The following is a 20,585-nucleotide window of genomic DNA, read 5'->3' on the forward strand; positions in this document are numbered from 1 at the left end:
TTTATCCATTCCAACTGGGCAAAGCTGGGGTTTCTAGATGGTTCCTTAGGTGCATCCCATTCCTCTTTTTACAAGGCCGCTGATGGAATTCCAGGATGGGTTAGATATGGTAAGATGAACCCCAAGTCCCTCCCTGGAGAAATCCTCTAACCTGATGGGGATACCCAGCCCCTCCTCTCACAGGCGCCCTGAAGAGTCAGGTTTCCAGGAGGTGGCAGCTGGGGGGGAGGTGACATGCCAGAGCAGTTTTGTCCCCAGGGTCCTCCTCTGGGAGCCCACTGGAGAGGCCTTCAATAGTCTAAGCCCCCTGCTCTGTGCCAGCCGGTCTGGCTGCTAACTCACCAGCTCTAATATGAATGGGCCTGGGAGCCCACATGCCAGGGTTCCAGGGACCAACCTTGGTGACGTCCCAAAGAGGTGAGAGCAGGGGGAAGAGGACCAAGACTTGTGGCCATTTCCAGGAGCAGCCTCTCCTTGCTCGGGGTACCGGGGTGTGTGTGTGTGTGTGTGTGTGAGAGAGAGAGAAAACCAAAGCACAAGGCACTTGTGTTCAGTGGCCTGACCCCCCAAGGAGATTCTCCTATTTCCCTTTGCCCTAAGAAATGGAAGTCCCAACTTCATGGCCCTTCAAGGTCACCTTGGTGGGTCCGTTACGCCTGCTCCTGAAGCACCTTGCGGATGGCTCCGTCACACAAGTCTCACTCATGTCAAGCCAAATTCTGGCTTCCCACAGCTTGCTTTCTCAAACAGCCTAGTTCTACACCTCAGGGCCACACGGGACCCATCCTCCCGCCACCACCTGAGGGTCACCTGGAAACCGGGGGTGATGACCATGCCTCTCAGCTCCAAGTGGAGCGTTCTTGGAACACCTCTGGCAAGATATCTAGGTGGCTGAATCCCAGGGTCAAACCACAAGGTCATAGGTGCTGGCTCCAGAGTTAGAGGTCACTGAGGCCCTGCTCGGAAAACAGCCAAGAAGTGAAATGGCTGGACCTCCCTGAGTGGGGAGGGAGACATGGGGGTTGTGAGGGCTTCTGCTGCCTGACGGGTTGAGCATCCAGGGTGGGATCCTGCTGCTCACCTGTCCTGGGTCTTAGGGGAGGGGCCTGCACACGGTATGTTCCAGAAGGTGGGCCAAGTAGTCCCCCCCCCCCCCCACGCCATGTCTAAGCGTAAGTGTGTGTGTGGCTGAGGATGCTGTGTGTGGCTTTGCTGAGAGTTTCTCAGGCCGGAGATGTGACTTGCCCATGAGCGATGTCCATGTTTGGGGCTGTGTGCCGAGTGGCTATGGGCAGGCCTAGATGAGGCTTATTTCCTCAGCCCGCCTGTCACATGCCCCGTTCTTAGGAGGTTGGGTAGTTTGGGGACAACTCCCAACACTTGCCTTTGGAGGAGGGAAATCAGATAAAGGTTTTCTTAACTCCCAGAAGCGTAGGCAACACTAGGAATATGGGGTCCTCCCAGGTCCCATGGCCTAGCAGACACCCACAGAACCTGCTCCTCACCCCCAGCACTGACATTACATACCCAGCCCCTACAGGGGCCATATAACCCATCTCCCCACTCCAGCCTCCCACCCAGATCTCACCAGATGCCCGCAAGCCATGTCCATAAAGACCCCGGACAACAAACAGGCTGTCACCGAAGTCGCCACCACCTCCCCATCACAATCCAGCCAGCACCCCATGGCTGCCAGCAGATTCTAAAGATTCCCAGAGATGCCCCAAACTCCTACAGATCCCCTTTAGCCCCTAAAGTATTAATTTTGTCCTCACCAAGACCATCCTGGCTCAAGATGCCACCTCTCACAGCCCCTCAGGGACTTGAGATGGCAGAGACACTGGCCATTGGGGAACTCTGTTCCTACAGACCACACCCTCTCCCCTGAGCTCTGGACCTCACCGCCTGCTCTTCAACAAGCCACTTTCCTTCTTCCAAGTCTCTGTTTTCTCCTCTTTAAATGGGGAGTAATAGGAACTCCTACCTCATTTTTAATCTGAGCAAAGTGCTTAGCACAGTGCCTGGCACCTCCCAAGCCATCGCAGTATGGTAGCTAGCTGTTGACTTCTACATTATCTCCCCCGGCCTGGCCCGCCTCCACCTCCAGCTCACCAGGTCCAAGTCTGATCTCATCCCTCTCATCCCCTCATCCCTGCCAGCTCCACCTCCAGGGCCAAGCCCTGCAGTCATCCTAGACCCCTCCTCCCTCCGTGGCCAGCCAGGCCCCAAATGCTGTCCATCTCTTCACTTCCACATCCTGAATAGTTGTCAACTTGGTCTTTGATCTCCATGCCCACTGCCATCATCTCGCGACAGCCTCATGAGGGGCGTCCCTGCCATCAGGCTGCCCTCTCCTGACCAGACGCCACGGAGGAGCCAGGGGTTCTTCCTAAAATGCAAGTCCGAGCCCCTCGCTCCCGTTACTTTTCCCCTGCCGCTGAGGATACATGCAAGCCCTCTGGCCACCCCGGCACCTCCACCTCTGCAGCCTCACTCCTCTTCTCTCCATCCCCCACCCCGCCTCACCCCAGCCCCGTTAGCACTTCCACCCCGGCCTGGCCCGCAGGAGTAGCCACCATGTCACCTCCTCCGGGAATCCTTCCGGATCACCTCCATCCCCTTCCTCACCCCACCTCCTGGCCGGGTCCAGCGCCCCCGCACCCCCACCCTGTGCGCTCTTCCAGCGCGGAGGTACCCTCCGTGAACCAGGCCTCCTAGCACCGGGCCTCCCGACTCGTGTCCCCCCACTGGACTGCGCCGCGAGCCCCACGGCCGGGACCGGGTTGGTCCTGCTCCCCGCGGTCCCCTCGGGCCTCCGCGCAAACGACCACGCGGTGGAGGTCTGTTAAGTGGACGAATCGGGCGCCTTCACGGACCTTGCAGCGGAGGCGTAAGCCCCGTGGGTGCTAAGGTGGGGCCACTCCCCCCGGGCCCGGCGCCCGCGGGCTGAGAAGTAGCGACAACTCCGAACCCCTCGCCGGGCCGCGTCGCCGGCCGCCTCCGCCCCTCCGCGCGGCCTCCGCCCCTCCCCCCTCCCTCCCGCTCTTTGTCTCCGGGGCGCCCACCTCCCCGCCGCGCGCCCCCTGCATCGCCCCTTCCGGGGGACCCCCGAGACCCCCACCGCCGCGACGCGACGCGCAACGGCCTGCCCGGCGGGGGAGGGGCCCGCGTCCAGGGGGCCTGGCGGGCGGGGAGGTGGCTCTCTCTGGAGCGCTCTCGCTCTCTCTCTCTTTCTCTTTCTCCCTCCCTCTCTCTCTCCCTCCCTCCCTCCCCTCTCACACACACTGCACACACTGACACACACACGCACACACACTCACGTACACACACTCACGCACACGCACGGAGCATCCTCCCATTAGGTCTCCCGGTCCAGCCCCGCCGGCGCCTCCTGCTTGCTGCAAACCCTCTCCAGCTCCCCCACACGCTCCCACCCCCTTCCCTCCGGCTTCAGGACCCTCCTCGCCGACCCGCACCCCACTCCTGGGATGGAGCGGATCGAGCCCGCCCGGAGCCCCCCGCGGCCGGGGTGACGGCCCCCGCCCCTCTCCCGCCGGCCCCCGCCCGGAGCACCATGGGCCCCAGGGGTTCCTTAGGCGCCGGACGCTGAAGATGACGGATGCTGGAGGTGAGGGGCCGGGACCCCGAGGCGGACGGGGGAGCGGGGCCGGGTGGCCGCTCGGGCTTGCGGTGGGACCCCGAGTGGGGTTGGATGGAGTGAAGCGACAGGGGCCTTTCTTCCCCTCTCCCCAAGGGGGCCGCGCGGAGCTGGGGAGCTGGGCTGCCGGGAGGGGACGGAGATAGGATTTGTGCCCCTAATCCTCTCCCTCCAGCCCGCTGCCGGGATAAATTAATTTAAAAAACTGGTGTGGGAGGAGGGGGAGAGGGCTTAACTCTTTCTTGTCCAGCGCCGCCGAGAGGCTGATGGGTTGGAAGGAAACTGTCCGAGAGGCGCGGATGGGGGAATAGGGGCCCTGGGAGTGCAGTAGGTGCCCTGCCCTCCACCTCTGCCCCCGCTCCAGTGGCGCCAGGGGGTGGGGTGGGGGGTGGGGGAGCACGCTTGCCGGTCGCCCCAAGCCTGGGCCTATGGGAGAGGGGCTTGGCTTTCTCTAGCTGCACAACTGCCTCCTCCTACCCCAGCCTCCTCTGCCGGCCATTCCTTCCTTCCAGCCGTTCCCAGGTGCACTGCTCTCTCGGCCCCTGTCTGCCCCTCCAGGGCACCTTTCCTCCAGGTGCCGCGCTGGGGCCACCCCTCCCGGCAGCAGGCTCCCCTCTTCACAGCCTCCTCGGGCCTCCAACAGGGCTGCTGGGGGCCCTCTCCCTGCCCCTTCCCCCAGCCCCACTCTCTGTCTCATCTCTTTCTTCCTTCTGTCTGGGGCTCTGTGGGTTGACCCCGCACCCCCAACCGGTCTGTTACTACTACCCCTTCTCTCTCCAGGGCTGTGCCCCTTTCTTCTCTTTCTCTTTGCCCTGAGTCCCAAGAAGCTTTGAGCTCACCTGTCCCCCAGAAAAGGGTCAAAGGTCATTGGAGCTCCTCTTCGGAGAATTGGAAGGAGCGCCCAGTAGAGTGTGAGCGGAGGGACAGGTTCATTTTCTTCCTGTGGCAGTTACCGGGTTGAGAGAGAGAGAGAGAGAGAGAGAGAGAGAGAGAGAGAGAGAGAGAGTGTGTGTGTGTGTGTGTGTGTGTGTAGGAGTGTGATGGCTCCGTTTTGGAATGAGGGGGTTGAGTGGGAGAGGCCTGGTGACCCCCTGGATGTCCTGCTTCCAGAGTAAGGAGGGTCCCCCAGCCACAGGGAGTTAGTTGGGGAAGGGAGGGAAGAAAGCAGTTGGTGCTGAATCAGGATGGATTGGGCGCAGGTGTGAGCTGGGAGCCCAGCCCTCCCCTGAGGGCTCCTGACCGAGGACTCCTTTCACAGGAGGGTCTCCACCCTGGACTGGGACCTGGAATAAAGAACACCTGGGGCCCTTGCTTTACTCAGTGGTTAGAGCGGTGAGTTGGGGGTTCGATTTCCAGTCAGGGGCATGTACCTGGTTGCAGGTTCAATCCCTGGCTGGGTTGGTAGGGATGCTCCAGGGAGAGGCAACCAATTGATGTCTCTCTCTCACATCGATATTTCTCTCTCTCCCTTTCCCCCCTCCCCCCTCCCTTTCATTCTCTCTAAAAATCAATGGGGAAAAAATACCCTCACTACTGGGGTGAGGATTTAAAAAATTAACATCAATAAAAAATTTTAAGAACACATGGGATCTCCATGTCAGGTAGTCTAAGAGAGGAGTCACCACAGCCTCCCTCAGGGAGCCTCCATTCTTATCGTTTTTTATTTTTATTTAATTTTTCTTTCTTTTTCTTGTTAAATCCTCACCCAAGGATATGCTTGTTTGTTTGCTATCGATTTGAGAGAGAGAAAAAGAGAAACACCAATGTGAGAGAGAAACATCTATCAGTTGTCTCCCGTATATACCTGACCGGGGATCGAACCCTCAACCTGAGTATGTATCCTGACGTGGAATCCAACCCATGACCTTTCCTGTGTGGGACAATGCTCCAACCAACCAAGTCATACCGGCCAGGGCTCCATTCTTAGCTTCAGCGCGTCCCTAGTCTGGTGGGGAATGCTGCCCCGCTCCTCGCTCCTCGGGGAGCTCCCATTCAGATGTGGGAGAGATGGGGCCCACTTAGAGAATCAATGAAATATGAAAGAGTCCTCATTTCCCAGTGCTTGGGGAAGGGTGGATTTAGAAATTATGCAGACAAATGGGAGGAGGGAGGGCTATCTAGGACGACTTTCTGGAGGAGGTGGCAGCTGTGTGCTGGTCAGATGAAGCTTTGTGGTGGAATGAGGAAACTGGGTTTGTTCTTAGGGGCAGCCTCCCTGCCCATCTGGCCCTTCGGGACAGGAAGAGTGGTCCCACAGCTTCTTTGCTGCTTGCACCCAGAGTTCAGGAATGGCAGGAGAGTACTTGGAGGGCCCGTATACTGGCCCCTTCTGATACCTCATTTCCTGTTTTCAGCCCCAAGCACCCATAGAGCCTGCTTCTCCCAGTTCTAGCCAGTATGGACCAGCTCCCTTCCCCCTGCCTTTCTCCCCGAAGCGTCCTTTCCTTACGAGCACCTTCCAAAGCTGCAGATCATCACCCAGGATAGGGCTGAGGGGCGGGAGCCCCGGGTCAAGGTTGAGTTCTGCCAATTATCTCCTGCATCTTGGTTTTCACACCTGTCATACTAAGAATCCCAAGCCTGGCTAGCTCTCTGTGAGATGTCTCTGTAGTAACAGGACAGCTGGAAAAGGCCCCAGGCACGTGACTTAGCTTTCTTACACCTACCACATGTCTGGTCTAACCCAGTGCCCTGCCCTTCTCATGCAGACCTGAGTGTTAGAAGTAACTGGAGCCCTAGCCAGTTTGGTTCAGTGGGTAGAGCGTCGGCTTGTGGACCAAAGGGTCCCGGGTTTGATTCGGTCAAGGGCATGTACTTTGGTTGTAGGCTCCTCCGCAGCCCAGACCCTGGTTGGGGCTCGTGCAGGAGGCAACCAATGGATGTGTTTCTCTCACATCAGTGTTTCTGTCTTCCCCTCTCTCTAAAAATCAATGGAAAAATATCCTGGGTTGAGGATTAAAAAAAAAACACAACCAAACAAAAAAGAACTGGAGATCATGGCCCCAGAATGCAGTGTGCCCCTGCCCCTGAGCTTCCTCGCCCTCCCTTCATCCAGTATTCCCCGGCCCCTCTGACACCCAGGCCTTGGCGTCGGCTGCTGCAATCCTGTATCTGCCAGGAAGCCCCAATTGTTTCAGCTGCACATGTCCTGCTTCCCCACCTGCCCTCCTTGCTTCCCACCAGACACACAAAATCAATCCCCCACCCATCTGCACTTCTTCCCGGAACACGCTCGATGCATCATAGAGATCTGGCTGTCCACTGTTGTGCTGTGAGTACTCCTCGTACCCTCTGGCATCTGTGAGTCTGTCTAGAACTGAGTTTGTCAAGAACAGTGGCTCTGGCGCCAGCTTCCTGAATAGCTCGTGTTCAGGAAGGCAGGTGGTGAGTGCTCCAATGGTGGGGGTAGGGAGGTAGGACTGGGTGATGGACTGGAAGATGGATGGGTGGATAGCATGCACTGATGGATGCAAAGATGGATGGATGGAGGGAGGGATGGATGGATGGATGGATGGATGGATGGATGGAGGGATGATGGATGGATGATGGGTGGATGAATGTGTAAGAAGGGAAGTAGGTAGGTGGATGGATGGAAGAACCCGAGTTCTGGTCCTGATATTGCCGTTAACTTATTATGTGATCTTAGGCCATTCTCCCTGTTGCTTTATTCGTAAAATGAGTGGATTGGATTTAAGAATCTCCCAGATTTCTCCTAGATTTTCTGTTGGACAGTTTATGATGATTAGAAGTTTTTCGGGAAAGCTAATGGAGGAAAGGCCCAAGAGAGGGAAGGGGGACAGTCCTGTGACCTGGGTGGGGGCACACGGCAGATCAGCTGGGACCGTGACCACAGGACTCTGCCTGTGTCTACACCTTGGACCTGCTTCTGCCCCGCCCACCACAGTCTGGGCTGTCCTTCAGCTAACTTCTTCCAGGGGCTGGAGGGAGAGTTCTGAGGGAAGGTGCGGGGCCAGAGGCCAGGAGCAGGCAGCCATTGATGGCTCCCTGGCTTCCACCAACCTGGACCTCTTACCCACGGTCTTTCTCTCTCTCCCCTTTGTTCTCCCCAGCTCTCTTGAGCCATGGCTTCTTCAAAGCTCCGAGAACCCGCTGATGAGGTTTTTGGTAAGTTCTGTTTGGCTCTCTCTCTAGCCAAGGCCACCTGGCCCTTGGTGTGGGGTGGCAGGGAGGAGTCCCTTGGGGACTTTAGTGTGTGTGTGTGTGTGTGTGTGTGTGTAAGTGTGTATGTTGTGGTCGTACAGCTGATTCGTTGTCACACATCTGGACATGACAATTACAACAGCAGCAATCTTAACAAGGATCCTCTTTTATTAAGTGCTGTCTCGTGCCAGGTACTAAGGCCAGCACCCCCATCTCCCATGAGCTGTCTCATTGAATCCTCACACTAATGCTAAGGAGTGTATCCATTTTTCGGACAAGGAGCTCGGGCACAGTGCTGGAGTGACTTGCCTTAAAGATCACATGGTAGGTTAGTGGCAGAGCTGGGACTCCAGGCTGCTAACTCCCTGCTCTCAGTCACGGTGAGATAGATACGCCTGTACGCCCCAGGACAGGTGACGCACATCGCTCTTAATTTGCATAAATAAGGGACCTCACTCTGCATGGATGTACACAGAACGCAAATGCATAACACGCAGTCTCAGTACACACCGGGGTGCATGCACACACCTGCCTGTGCCATCCTTTACCCGCTGCGACCTTTCTATTGTATGAATTGGAGATAGACAACCAGCAGGGCAGAGCTCCCAGCATCCAGTGGGGTGGAAAGGCTGACTCCCAGCTGGATGTGGTGCAGGAGTCAGTGAGCAAAGGAACACGGAGGAGCGGTGGAGGCAGACAGAGGCGCCTGAAGCCTGTAACGTGTGCGGCTTTCAGAACTCACGTTGGTGTGCATGACCTTGGGGGCTCTTGGGTGTTGAAGGCCACAGGGCCTCCCAGCTTCTCCTCCCCTGACTTCTCCTCATCTCTGCCTTCCTTCCCTTCCCTCCTCCCCCTCCCCTGCTCACCTCCCCCTCCCCTGCCACTGCCACGTGCCCTGGCAATGCTGCTCCACCGCCACCCAGGCCTGGCCTGACCTCTGGCCTGACAGAGGCTTTTCGTCCTCCACTCCCCTCTCCCACCCCAACCCTTCCTGTTTTCCCTCTCCCTGACAGCCCTGCCTGCTTCCCCAGGCGAAAGGCAATTAAATATTCAAGACTTCCCACTGCCCTGGGCCTGAGTAGCTCCCTGGGGGAGAGTGGGGAGGGAAGCATCTGGAGGGAAGGATGGAAGAAAGGGAGGGGCCGGAGGGCGAGGGACTGGAGGAGGGGCTGCCCCACCTCGCTGCCTAGACCCTCCGAGGTAAGATGACCGTGGCCTGTGGTCATGGCTCAGGGTCAGGAGCAAAGGGCCCTCTCCCTGGCCCTCCTCTTTCTCCCCATACCTATGCATGTATGTGAGTGTGTGTCACCCAGACACATGCCGACAATATTTTGTTGTGGGAAACCAAAAGCAGAGAGAAGAGCACTGTGCACTCTCATGGAATTCAGGGGGGCTGGTCACCGGCTGAGCCCTAGCACCTCCCCGCCCCCCTTCCCCAGTGGCAAGAACCAGACGACCTGGATGCTGTGACCTCTGCACCTGGGTTAAACCTTTCCTCTCCCAGCCTCACCTTCCCCACCTGTAAAACGAGGGTTTGGACTCAGAAGTCACTCCCATCTAGGCCTCAGAGGAGGTATAGCCGGCTTGTTAGTTACAAACCGAGCCTTGGGAGCCAGGCTGCCTGTAACCCCGCCGGCTCCTCACCAGCCCTGTGAAGGCTGCCTGGGGATTCCCGGAGTGTCTTCTCATAGGGCTGTGGGAGGTTTAAACGAGCTAGTACTTGTGAAGCACTTAGATCCAGCCAGTGAGAGCTCAGTAAGTCTTAGCTGTTACTGCTCCGTCTTCAGCCACAGTCCTCACTGCTTCAGGCAGTGCCTGGAGATTAGGGGGGGGCGGACAGGGAATGGAAGGCTCCCTCCCCCAGCTCAGCCCAGGGAGCCTCCCCCCCAGCCCAGCCCAGGGCCTGCACACACCCAAAGGGAAGCAGGGGTGGCTCAGGGACCAGAGCAGAGGGGTCAGACCTGGAGTCCAGGATAGCAGTCCTCTGACAGCACCTCTCCCCTGTCCATCCACTCAGCTGCCCCTGGACAGGTGCCTCTCTGGCCCCCCCCCCCCCCCCCCCCCCGCCCCGCGGCCAGGCCAGGGCCCTCTCCTTGCAGGCTGCAATGGCGCCTGCTGGTCCCCGGGCACTCCAAGCCAAGACCACGCCATCCCCTCTTGTTGTTTCTGCAGCCGTGGCTCTGGATTGTCACCTCGGCCTGGCCACCTCATCTAAAACAGTGGCCCCAGTCACTGCCCGTCTTCCTCAGACATTTGACAGACATTAGCGGCACCGCCGAACACGCCAAAGCCACTGCCACCATGGAGCGTGAATTCTAGCCCAGGGCCGAGCAGGGGGGCGGACCACAAAGCCCTCCCGACTAAACGGGGAGGAGAGTAGAAGGTGAGGGGTGCTGTGCAGAGGATGGAACGTGGGCGGTGTTGGGCGGTGGCCCTCACCAGCACTTGCGTGTAACTGGAGTCCATCTCTGCCCAGCTCTGCACCTGTCCGTGGAGGTGTGGCTTTACTTCGCTTGTCAAATCCCTACTGAGCACCGGCCCTCGGCCAGGCCCCGCACAGGCTCTTAGGGACACGTGGACAGGCAAGGGTGTCACCCTCTGCTGTGTAGATTGGCATGGGACACTCTTCCCAACCAGATCATAGCGGCTGTCCGGAGTAGGGGGAGGTGACAAGGTGACATGTTGGAGTTGAGGGCCAGACAACTTACGGAGTCACAGGCGTCACGGGGAAGCACGTTCTACAGATGCTCTCATTTAGTGCTCACGGCTCCGTCAGGGAGACACGGCTGGCATGGCCCCGTTTGACAGGTGAGGGTGCAGTTAGCTAAACGTAAGTACCTTGTTCAGGGCCCACCAGCCAGCAAGTGCCAGGCCTGGGTTCAGCCTAGGCCATCTGACTCCAGGGCTTCTGCTCTCAACCAATTGGTGCATATCCGAGCATGCTGTGCAGAGGAGGGGGTGAGGGCAGCACAGCAGAGGGGGGGGGGCTGGACCCCTCAGGACTTGAATGGAGGGCTGAGGGGCATGGACCGCTCCCCACCCCGCACCCCTGACCCTCTGCCCGGGGTTGTATGAGACAGTCAGAAATGTGCTTTAGGGATTTATTCTAACCTGTGGAAAGTGGGTGGGGAGACAGAACAGAGCCTGGCACACATTGGGAGCAGGGAACTAAGGATGGAGGGTGCTGAGGCCATGCTCTGGGACAGTGGGGCCGGGTGGGGGTGGGGGGGTGGAGGGGGAGATGGGAGGTGGGCAGCTGGGGAAGGCCTGACCTAAGGCAAGCAGTCCTGTTGGAGAAAGAGGCCAGGTTCAGGGGTGTGAGGAGGCCAATCTGTCCGTTCATTAAAACAACATTTTCTGACCACTACATACCAGGCACCATTCTGTGCCTGTGTTAGAGCAATGGACAAACTATCTCTGCTGGTGGAGCTGACCTAAAGCAGTGGTTCTCAACCTTTCTAATGCCGCGACCCTTTAACCCTTTGCACTCGCTTGCTTTTTTCTCGATTCCTTTATTCTACTCGGGATTTAATTTTTTAAATACCCCAGATTTTACAAAGCGCGGCAGTAGAATAAAAAACTGGAGTTGCTTTTCATACAAACTTATTTATTTGGATTTTTTTATATTTCAAATTATTGATACATTCAAAGAGTAATTTTAATCTCGACATCCGAGTGCAAAAGGTTAATACAGTTCCTCGTGTTGTGGTGACCCCCAACCATAAAATTATTTTCGTTGCTACTTCATAACGGTAATTTTGCTCCCGTTAATGAATCGCTTGACCTTAAAGATCACATGAATCGTAATGTAAATATCTGTGTTTTCCGATGGTCTTAGGCGACCCTGCTAGCGGTTCTCAACCTGTGGGCGTCGCGACCCACAGGTTGAGAACCGATGCTGTAGAGCCTAAGACCATCGGAAAACACAGATATTTACACTACGATTCATTAACAGTAGCAAAATTACAGTTATGAAGTAGCAACGAAAATAATGTTATGGTTGGGGGTCACCACAACACGAGGAACTGGATTAAAGGGCCGCGGCATCAGGAAGGTTGAGAACCACTGTAAAGGGCGGAGATACAGGAAAAAACAGGTGTGTGAAAATAGGTTCTGGGGGCCTTAGAGATTCTGTGGTCAGGGAAGTCCTCCATGAGAGGATTTAAGCCAAGACCGGAAGGTGAGAACCATGCAGACATGGCGGCTAGAGCCTGCGGGACAGGAAGAGGAAGTGCCGAGGCCCCGGGGTGCGGGTTGGGCTTGCGTGAAGAGCCAGGCAACCAGGATGGCTGGGGTGGAGAGAGGGAGGGAAGCAGAAGCCCGGAGAGCTGGCACAGGCTCTCTCAGAGGGCAGACTCGGGGTGCAAGGCTCCTGGGAGACGTAGGCTCTTCCTCTGGGTGCAATGGAAGTCCCAGAGGAGTGACACGGGCTGACACGTTTTATCAGGATCACTCCGGCGGCGGCGGTGTTGAAAATAGACTGTGAATGGGAAGAGGAGGAGGAGGGAATACCAGCTGGGAGGCGAGCGGAGATGATGACCTAGACAGGCTGTGAGGAGTTCTCTTTTGTCTCCCCTCCTCTACCTTGCCCTCCCCTCCCCTCCCCTCCCTTCCCCTCCCCTCCTCTCTCCTACTCTCTTTTTCTCCCCTGCTCTTCGGTGAACTCTCCTCTTTCTCCCCATATGCGTACGTGCAGGTGAGTGTGCGTGACACAGACACATACGAACACTCTTTTATCGTGGGGAATGGAAAGCGGAGAGAATAGCGCCGTGCCCTCCATCATGTGCACGTACTTGTCACTCGTCCGCAACCATCGCCAGCTTGTGGATTAGCCTTGCTCCGTCTCTATCCCTTGGCATGCTCCAGTCCTCTTCCCCTGGATTGTTTTGAACCTGGTCCAACACATCTTGCCATTTCACCATGAATATTTCAGAACGTCTAGATACGTGCCAGAAGCAGAGCTAAGAGGAACTGTGGATGGATGGGTGTGTGGGGTGGAGGGAGAAAGAGGGCCCAGGGATGGCGCCAGGGGTTTGCTCTGAGAAGCTGGAGGGATCAAGCTGCCATGTGCTGAGCTGGGCAGACTGGGAGGAGCAGCTTGGGGGTGGGGTGTCCAGTTGGGACATGCGCATCGAAGATGCCCATTGGACATGCAGGTGGAGATGGCAGGTAGGCAGCTGGACACATGAATGGCCACCTGGGTCTGGGGCTGAGGGGCAGGGCAGCACCTGGGTGAAGGATGAGGCCTTTCACTGAGCCAGGGGACAGAGGAGCAGCCGGGTGGAGGCCAGGTGGTGGGTTTGTTTGGATGGGTTGAGTTTGAGGTGCCTGGTGCCTGGACATGACAAGTTCCCTGGCAGGTTTGGGATTCAGGGGAGGGGTCAGGGCTGGAAATAGACATGGGTGGTGGTGAAGCCAGGGCAGCCACTGGGATGTCTGCAGACAACAGAGAACAGGCATGGGTGATGGGATAGGGTCCCTGAGCTCACTGGAGGTAGAGTGGGGAAGAAAGGTCCTAATCCATCCCGAGGTCTCGGGGGTGGGGTGTCCTTTTCTGCCTGGAGACTCCGGTGCCGAGGTCGGGGGTTGAGAGACACTGCGGAGTGAGGGCCTCATGCTCAGGTGGAGCAGATGGAGCGAGGAGGGTTTATGCATGGCCCACTCACTGGGTTTGCCAACTCTCCCTCCACATCCCCAGCCAGGACCTGGCCCTGGGCCACAGACCCCAGGACAGGACCCGGCTTCAGGGGACTGAGTTTTCTTCCCTGCAGCTGCCACTGGTTTGTGTGTGTGTAGGGGGTGGGGTGGGGTGGGGAGCAGGCTCCAGTTCAACGGAGAACCAATGGTGCTATCACCGAGTGTGACCCTGAGCATGGCACAGCAAGCCAGTGTCCCTAGCGGGGCCAGCCTCTGGAGCCAGACTAGCCAGGCTCCAATCCCAGACCACTGCTGGCTGGTGGCTTCGTCAGGAGACTTTCCCTCTCTGAGCCTCAGTTTGCTCAGCTCTAAAATGTGCATAATAACTGTCCCTAGCCTGGTGCACAGTAGGCGCTTTTTCAGTGATAGCCATTGATACCGTGATCTCCGCAGTCTCCTCCCCCAGCCCTTCCCTCCACAAACCTATACCCTCCAACTGCCCGGGAGGTGCCCCCTGTGCCCCGCTGCCCTACTTCCCAGCATTGCATATGCCAGTCTCGCCAACCTGGTTGGTATATGCAGATCTTAAGACCCAGCCCTGGCCTGTCCTCCCCTGACCCAGCCAGCCAGGGCGGTCCTGTCCCCCTCTGCCTGTGAGGGGTTCCATCACCCTGCTGAATCTATGTGCTGAGGTGTCTGCTTCCCCGGAGACTGCAAGAGACCGTTTCCCATCTCATCGGCACTCGGAAACATTCACTGAATGTCTGGGGTGTGAGTGCAGGTGGCCACTTGAGGTGGGCCCCTGTGCTTGCTGTCCTCATGCATCTGGTCTCTGCCCCCTTCACCCGGTTTGCAGACCTAGACTTGGCTGTGCCAGAGACCGTCAGACTGGACAGCAGTTTACACAAAGCCCGGGCCCAACTGCTGGCCAAAGGCCGCAGGCATCGGCCTTCCCGCTCGCGGCTTCGGGACAGTGCCAGCTCCGCGGAGGATGGTGAAGGCTCCGATGGGCCCGGAGGCAAGGTTGGGGCAGCCCCCCCAATCACACCTACCCCACCCACTCTTCCTGCCCCTGGAGTCCCTCCAAACCCTCTTCCAGGGAAACCACACCCCCAGGCTTCTGATATAATAATGCTCACAAGCTTTAGCTACCTTCACATTTGGCTCATTTCATCCTTAAGGAAGAGATTGTCACCCTCATCTTACCGATGAGAAAACTGAGGCTCAGAGGTTCCGTAACAAAGTCACACAGTAATGGAAGGAGGTGGGATTCAACCCCAGCCTGTGTGACTGAATGCCCCCGTTTCCCACCTCTCACTGCCCAGCCACCCCTCCGCCCGCCCGCATGGGGAAAACCCCTCTAAGTCCCCCCATAGACCCAGGAGTCCGGGCAGAGGCTCCCGTGCAGTTTACAGGGTGAGCCTGGCGCCCAGCCCCTCAGGGAAGCGGGGAGGAGGGATGGCGGTGAGCGGCTGCCCCTCCCGCAGGTGACCGACGGCTGCGGGAGCCCCCTGCACCGGCTGCGCTCGCCTTTGCACTCGGGCCCAGGGTCTCCGGCCGTGGGCTCGTTCTGCCTGGAGCCTCCGGGGTTGCGGCGCAGCCTGGATGAGGATGAGCCGCCACCCTCGCCGCTCACCCGCTACCGACCCCTGCACAACGCCGCTTCGCACGAGGGCCTGGCCGCCGCCTCCTGCTCGCCGCCGCGCTCCGCGCCCTCCTCGGACAGCTCGCCCAGCTTTGTGCGCCGCCACCTGCGTGCGGAGCCGCACAGCGAAGGTGAGCAAGGCCCGCGCAGCTCCCCCTGCTGGTGCGCGCGGGGACCGCAGCGGCCCGAAGCGCAAGGATGGATCAAGTGCAGAGTGGGGGTGGTGATGGTGGTTAGCACCTCGTTTCACTAATCTGAACTCGGACGACTGGACGCTCCGTACACAAGCGAGCAAACAGATGCAGTTTCTCATCCTCCAGCGGCTTGTAGTTTCCGGGAGGAACAATGAAATAGTTCCTTACAGCCTACCGGTTGGCGGCCTCTGCCCCAAAGGTTTCCTTAAATCAGCGGTCGCCAACCTTTCGGACCTCACGGACCACCGATGGTCCGCTGGTAGGGGGCAAGCAATCCAATCATCCTTTAATGATTAATTGTATAGTTAATCGAGTTAAATGAATTAAATGTATAGTTAAAGCTGTAATAAGTGCCATGGGAGAAATGTGCACGGAGGTGAGAGTATGGCAAGCCGTCAAGGCCATGGGTGAACCTGAGAGGGGGCGGTGAAGGATTTAGAAAAGACAGACAAGAGAATAAAGCTGGGTCTAGGTGGGACGCTGCTTCTCTGATGGAGAGACAGCGCCAGCGCCTGCAAGCAGAGTCTTTACTTTATAGCCAGATTCCACGAGGCAAAGTAAGGACGTGGTCAAGATGTTTACAATGTTCTCGAGGGTTTCGAATCTACTCAGTTACATGCACCTGATCAAGCTTTGTTTACTTGCTGCACCTCCCGAAGCCCATATCACTTAACCACGTGGGGCTACAGGTTCGGACCATAAGGTCAAGCATACAAGTATTGCCTTTGGCTATAATTGTCCTGGGACTTACACATGGCTTTGCCACCAGAGGATCATGCCCTCTCATTAGTCCCAGGCTTGACCCTGTCCAAACGCTGTAGCCGCTCTCCACAAGAGAGCATATAAAAGGTGACAGGACCTCGTTGGGAGCCTCCTGGAAGGCTTCTCTGAGGAAGTGACATGTGGTGCAAGATTGGAAGGCTGGTTAGAAGTTGGCCAAGATAAAATTAACGCGAAATAGTAGGGGTCCCTACCTTTTTAGATTGGTTTATGGTTTGCATAAGGTTTTCATGAACATCCCAGTAGGTCCCATGAAATGTCCCCGTATTTGAGATGAAGGGAGCTCAGAAGGTTAAAGTGACTGTCCTAGGTCACACAGCCAGTGAGGGCACCAGAGCCAGATTGCGTGATTCTAAGCCGGGGGAATTTCTGCCACCTCACACTGGCAGCTGGAGGAGGCAGGTAGGCAACCACACAGGCTACTTCCTTCCCTCCTCCCCAAAAGATGATAGTCGGGATGCCAGCCCACCTGAGCCTGCCAGTCCCACCATTGGCCTGGATAAGAAGACTCGCCGGAAGTTCCTGGACCTGGGGTGAGTGGAGGAGGGAACAGAGCCAAAGGCGTGGAGCTGTTGGGGCGCAGGGTAGCACAGTGGGCAGCACTGGCCCACTCCCCTCTTCCCTCCCCGTAGGGTCACCTTACGCCGAGCATCTACTAGCAAGAGCCGGAAGGATAAGGGCAGCAACCGCCTGTCCATGGGCAGCAGGTAAGTGGTACCCACCACACCTCAGCCTCAGCTTCTACCCATAATTCCCTGTGGCCCCGGCCCTCTCCTCGGTGCCCACACCCATGCAGGACGCTCTCTCCACAGGGAGTCGGTGGAGGGGTCCAGCAGGTCAGGGGGCTCCCCGTTCCTGCCCTTTTCCTGGTTCACAGACAGTGGCAAGGGCTCAGCGTCCTCCGGCAGCACCACCTCCCCTGCCTGCTCCCCTAAACATGAGAGCTTCAGCCCTAAGAAGTCAGCTTCTCAGGTAAGTGCATGGGCCCCTTGCCCCCAAACTGGCCCTAGGGCTCAGATGACATGAGCGCATCCTCCACTCTGGCTCGGGCTGGGATCCAGGCATTCCTCGAGTCCATTTGTCCTCCATAAAGCCATTCGATGATTCACTCATTCATCCATCTCAGTTTGTGCATTCACTTGTTCACTTATTCATATTTGATTAAGTTGTTGACTCATTCATTGCTTCATCATTTCAGCACATCACTAAATACTGTGATTCCCCTAGCGCCATGGTCAGCAAACTGCGGCTCGCGAGCCACATGCGGCTCTTTGGCCCCCCTTGAGTGTGGCTCTTCCACAAAATACCACGGCCTGGGCGAGTCTATTTTGAAGAAGTGGTGTTAGAAGAAGTTTAAGTTTAAAAAATTTGGCTCTCAAAAGAAATTTCAATCATTGTACTGTTGATATTTGGCTCTGTTGACTAATGAGTTTGCCGACCACGGCCCTAGCGTACACCCAGCCTGAGGTCTCCCCTGTTCCTGCTAACTTTTCTGCCTGGCTCATTCTAGCCCCGTGTCCTCCCACAGGCCTCAGATCCTGGTGCCTCTCACAAGTCACCAAGTCATATGGTGCCTGCCCAGCTCCTGGCTCATGCATAGGGTGCCTGGTGCCTCGTTCAGGACATCTCCATCCAGTTGAGGGTGGGTGGGTTGGGGGGACTCCCTTGAGCTGGGGCAAGCTTTCTGCTCAGCACCATGCACTCCCTCCTGTCTAGGAATCCACCCTGAGTGATGACTCCACACCCCCCAGCAGCAGCCCCAAGATCCCGAGTGGTCCCCGGCAGGAGGCCAAGTGTTCCTACCCTTACCACACGCTGTCCCAGTCTTCGGATGAGGTGAGCAGGCCCTGGCCTCTTGACTCTGCCAGGTGTGCAGGCCACAGGCCAGGTCTTCCCCCCCTCACTCTCCTTGGTCTCCGCCCCAGTTCCTGGATGAACCTCTTCCCACTATCCACCACTGGACCAGTCAGCAGGTGGGCCAGTGGCTGCACAGCCTCAACCTGGAGCAGTATGCCGCTGAGTTTGCCGCACGGCAGGTGGACGGGCCGCAGCTACTGCAGCTGGATGGAAGCAAACTGAAGGTGGGTCAGAGCCTGAGGCAACCTTCAAGGATTGGGTTCCCCTGTCCTGCCCTTGTCACTCCTGCTGCCCTAACCCCTGACATCTAGGCAAGGTCCTTGGCCTGGTCTTTGTACTCTAGCATGGGTCCTCAGTCTTGACTTGAAACTCAAACCCAATTCTTTAGTTTGACCTTCAAGCTCCAGACCTTGACCTTTAGGGCTTCATCTCATCTAACTCTTGACTCTGATGGGTCTCCTGGTATCGTGGGAAGCAGGCCTCTCCCCTGATCACCTTGTCTGATTCTCAGTTGTGGAGGCGGGTGGTAATGGAGGGAGAGCAGGAGGGGCTGATGTCTGTGCTGCGAGTTTTGGCCTGTTTCCACCCTCTGCCAAGTTGCTTGGGGAAGGAGTGGGGAGGAGAGTCCCCCGGGCAGTCTCTGGAGTGGGAAGGGGCCTCACCAACTGGCCAGCTATGTGACCTTGGGCAAGCTGCACCCCATCTCTGGACATCAGGGTCATGGCCAGGCTGAAACTGAGTGGAGGAGTGGGAGCCAGGGATTATGGGAAGTGGAGGATGGTGGGGGCTGGGGTGTTGGTAAAGGGCCTGGTGCTCTCCACCCTCTTCTCTCCCAACTACTCCCATTCCAAATTCTTGCCCAGAGGGTTATGATCCATTGGCCAGTCTGGGAGGTGGAGGCGACACTTCAGAGAGGACAGGAGGAGCTCCAGAGAGGGCACACCCAACACAAAGAACCTGGGGTGGATCTGGGGCGCCTTCCCTCACTCTCAGCTCCTCCTCCAGAGCCTGGGGCTCAGCAGCTCGCATGACCGGGCACTGGTGAAGCGGAAGGTGAAGGAGCTGGCAGCGGCCGCTGAGAAGGAGCGCAAGGCCCAGGAGAAGGCTGCCCGGCAGCGCGAGAAGCTCCGGCGCAGGGAGCAGGAGGCCAAGAAGAGCTAGAGGAGAGCCAGGCAGGCATGGCACCCAGGCACGGGCGGCCACCGCTCGGCGGGCACAGCCTCCCCGGGGAAGTGGAGCTTGGGCTGGCCTGGCCCCACGGTCTCAGGGGTACATGCCCTCTCTCATCTTGTCACTCGGTCTGGACCAAGATCCCCCAGAAAGGGAGACCCAGGGAGAGGGCCCAGCACTAAATCGACTTCCAGAACTGGTTTGGCACAGAGTTCCTGGGGGAGGTGGCAGGTGATGGGAAGAGGGCAGAGGCCAGAGCTAAAGGCAGCTGGGAGCCCAGAGGCACCGGGGTCAGTCTGACCCTCTGTCCTCGGGCCACCGTGGTGCTGGGGCTGGCAGTGAGCCGGCACGCCTACCTGCCTGCCTTCCAGAGCCCCTGCCATGGGACCAGGGTCCCAGGGCTCGGACAGGTGGCGGAGCTGCTGGGGAGGAGTGGGTGGGTGGAGTCGTTCCTCTCAGGCTCTCCAAGGCGGCGGAGTGTGGGAGAGCTCTCTGTTCCCAGGGAGGCCGGTGGGCACTGCAGCAAGCTGCACTCAGGGTAGACTCCCAGTCTCCTCCTCAACAGGAGAGCAGAGGAAACAGCATGGCTATCCGCGCGGTCTGTGCAGGACTTCAGGCGAAGGGAGGATGAACCCTCCCTCTTCTCTTCCCTCCCCTGCCCTCCCGTCCCCAGGACGAGATGACACCTTACAGGCCTGCCCCTCCCCGGGCCCAGCCAGGCCTGCGTCTGTCCTGCTCTCCAAGGCAGGCCGCCTCCTCCTCCGGCTGCCCTCACAGGGCACCTGAGCCCTCCCTGCCCACAGAACAAACTCAGAGCTGGTGGAGACACAGGACGCCCCTGCCAATGCCCGTGTGGGACCGAACGGGCGAACCCTCACCCAGGCCGGGCAGAGGCAACTCTAGGTCCCCCGGAAACTGCTCGATTGGCAGGGTTTGCAGCCCTCCCTCGTCCGGAAGACAGTGCGAGCCCGGCCTACAGGAGGGGGGCCAGCCCCCACCCCGTGGGGATGGAGGGCATCCCAGCAGCCCATGGACGGCACCTGTCCTTGTAGGGAGAGCATTCGGGGCTAGAAAACGAGCCAGCTTCTGGAGCACTGGCCAGTTCCCAGTGGGGCTAGGGGGCTTCTGACTAGAAGTGACCCCACCCCTCCATCTGCCTGGAGTGGGGGACAGGACCCAGTGCATGCCGACTCCCCTCATTCCTGCCCAGGGCTCGCAGCTTGAGGGCCACCCCGTCCCTGGGACCCAGCCCTTTGCTGCTCGTTGCTGTCTGCGCTGGAGGAGGGGCTTCCGAGGGAAACAGATATGGGGGCACTGGCACCACCTGGGCCCGGTGGAGGCTGGTGGGGAGGTCGGAGGGCACCCAGGTCCTGGAAGCTATCGGGAGCTCTGTGGGTGCCCACCTGCATGTGAAGGGGGGAGGCAGTACTCAATTTATTTCAATAAACACTTATGATGTGCCAGTGATCTCCGTCTTCCTGGT

At 58.1% G+C, this 20,585-nt stretch overlaps 1 protein-coding gene across 1 annotated transcript; it reads left to right on the plus strand.

The window, feature by feature from the left end:
• Positions 1-3,207: 3,207 nt before the first annotated feature.
• SAMD14 (sterile alpha motif domain containing 14) lies at positions 3,208-20,565 on the plus strand. The gene is made up of 10 exons (XM_008153709.3): positions 3,208-3,628; positions 7,729-7,783; positions 14,313-14,479; positions 14,944-15,232; positions 16,521-16,608; positions 16,708-16,782; positions 16,888-17,047; positions 17,792-17,911; positions 18,001-18,156; positions 18,938-20,565. Exons 2-10 carry the CDS (start codon positions 7,741-7,743, stop codon positions 19,091-19,093), a joined length of 1,254 nt encoding a protein of 417 aa, XP_008151931.1. The 5' UTR covers positions 3,208-3,628; positions 7,729-7,740; the 3' UTR covers positions 19,094-20,565.
• The last annotated feature ends 20 nt before the right edge of the window (positions 20,566-20,585 follow it).

The sequence above is a fragment of the Eptesicus fuscus genome, chromosome 20 (genome assembly GCF_027574615.1).
Source record: "Eptesicus fuscus isolate TK198812 chromosome 20, DD_ASM_mEF_20220401, whole genome shotgun sequence".
NCBI lineage: Eukaryota > Metazoa > Chordata > Mammalia > Chiroptera > Vespertilionidae > Eptesicus > Eptesicus fuscus.

Bases quoted from the DNA above. Each gene is read 5' to 3' on its own strand.
- SAMD14 (XM_008153709.3), top strand. From the start codon at position 7,741: ATGGCTTCTTCAAAGCTCCGAGAACCCGCTGATGAGGTTTTTG. The intron at 7,784-14,312 runs GTAAGTTCTGTT...CCCGGTTTGCAG, and splicing joins ACCCGCTGATGAGGTTTTTG to ACCTAGACTTGGCTGTGCCA. The intron at 17,912-18,000 runs GTGAGCAGGCCC...TCTCCGCCCCAG, and splicing joins TGTCCCAGTCTTCGGATGAG to TTCCTGGATGAACCTCTTCC.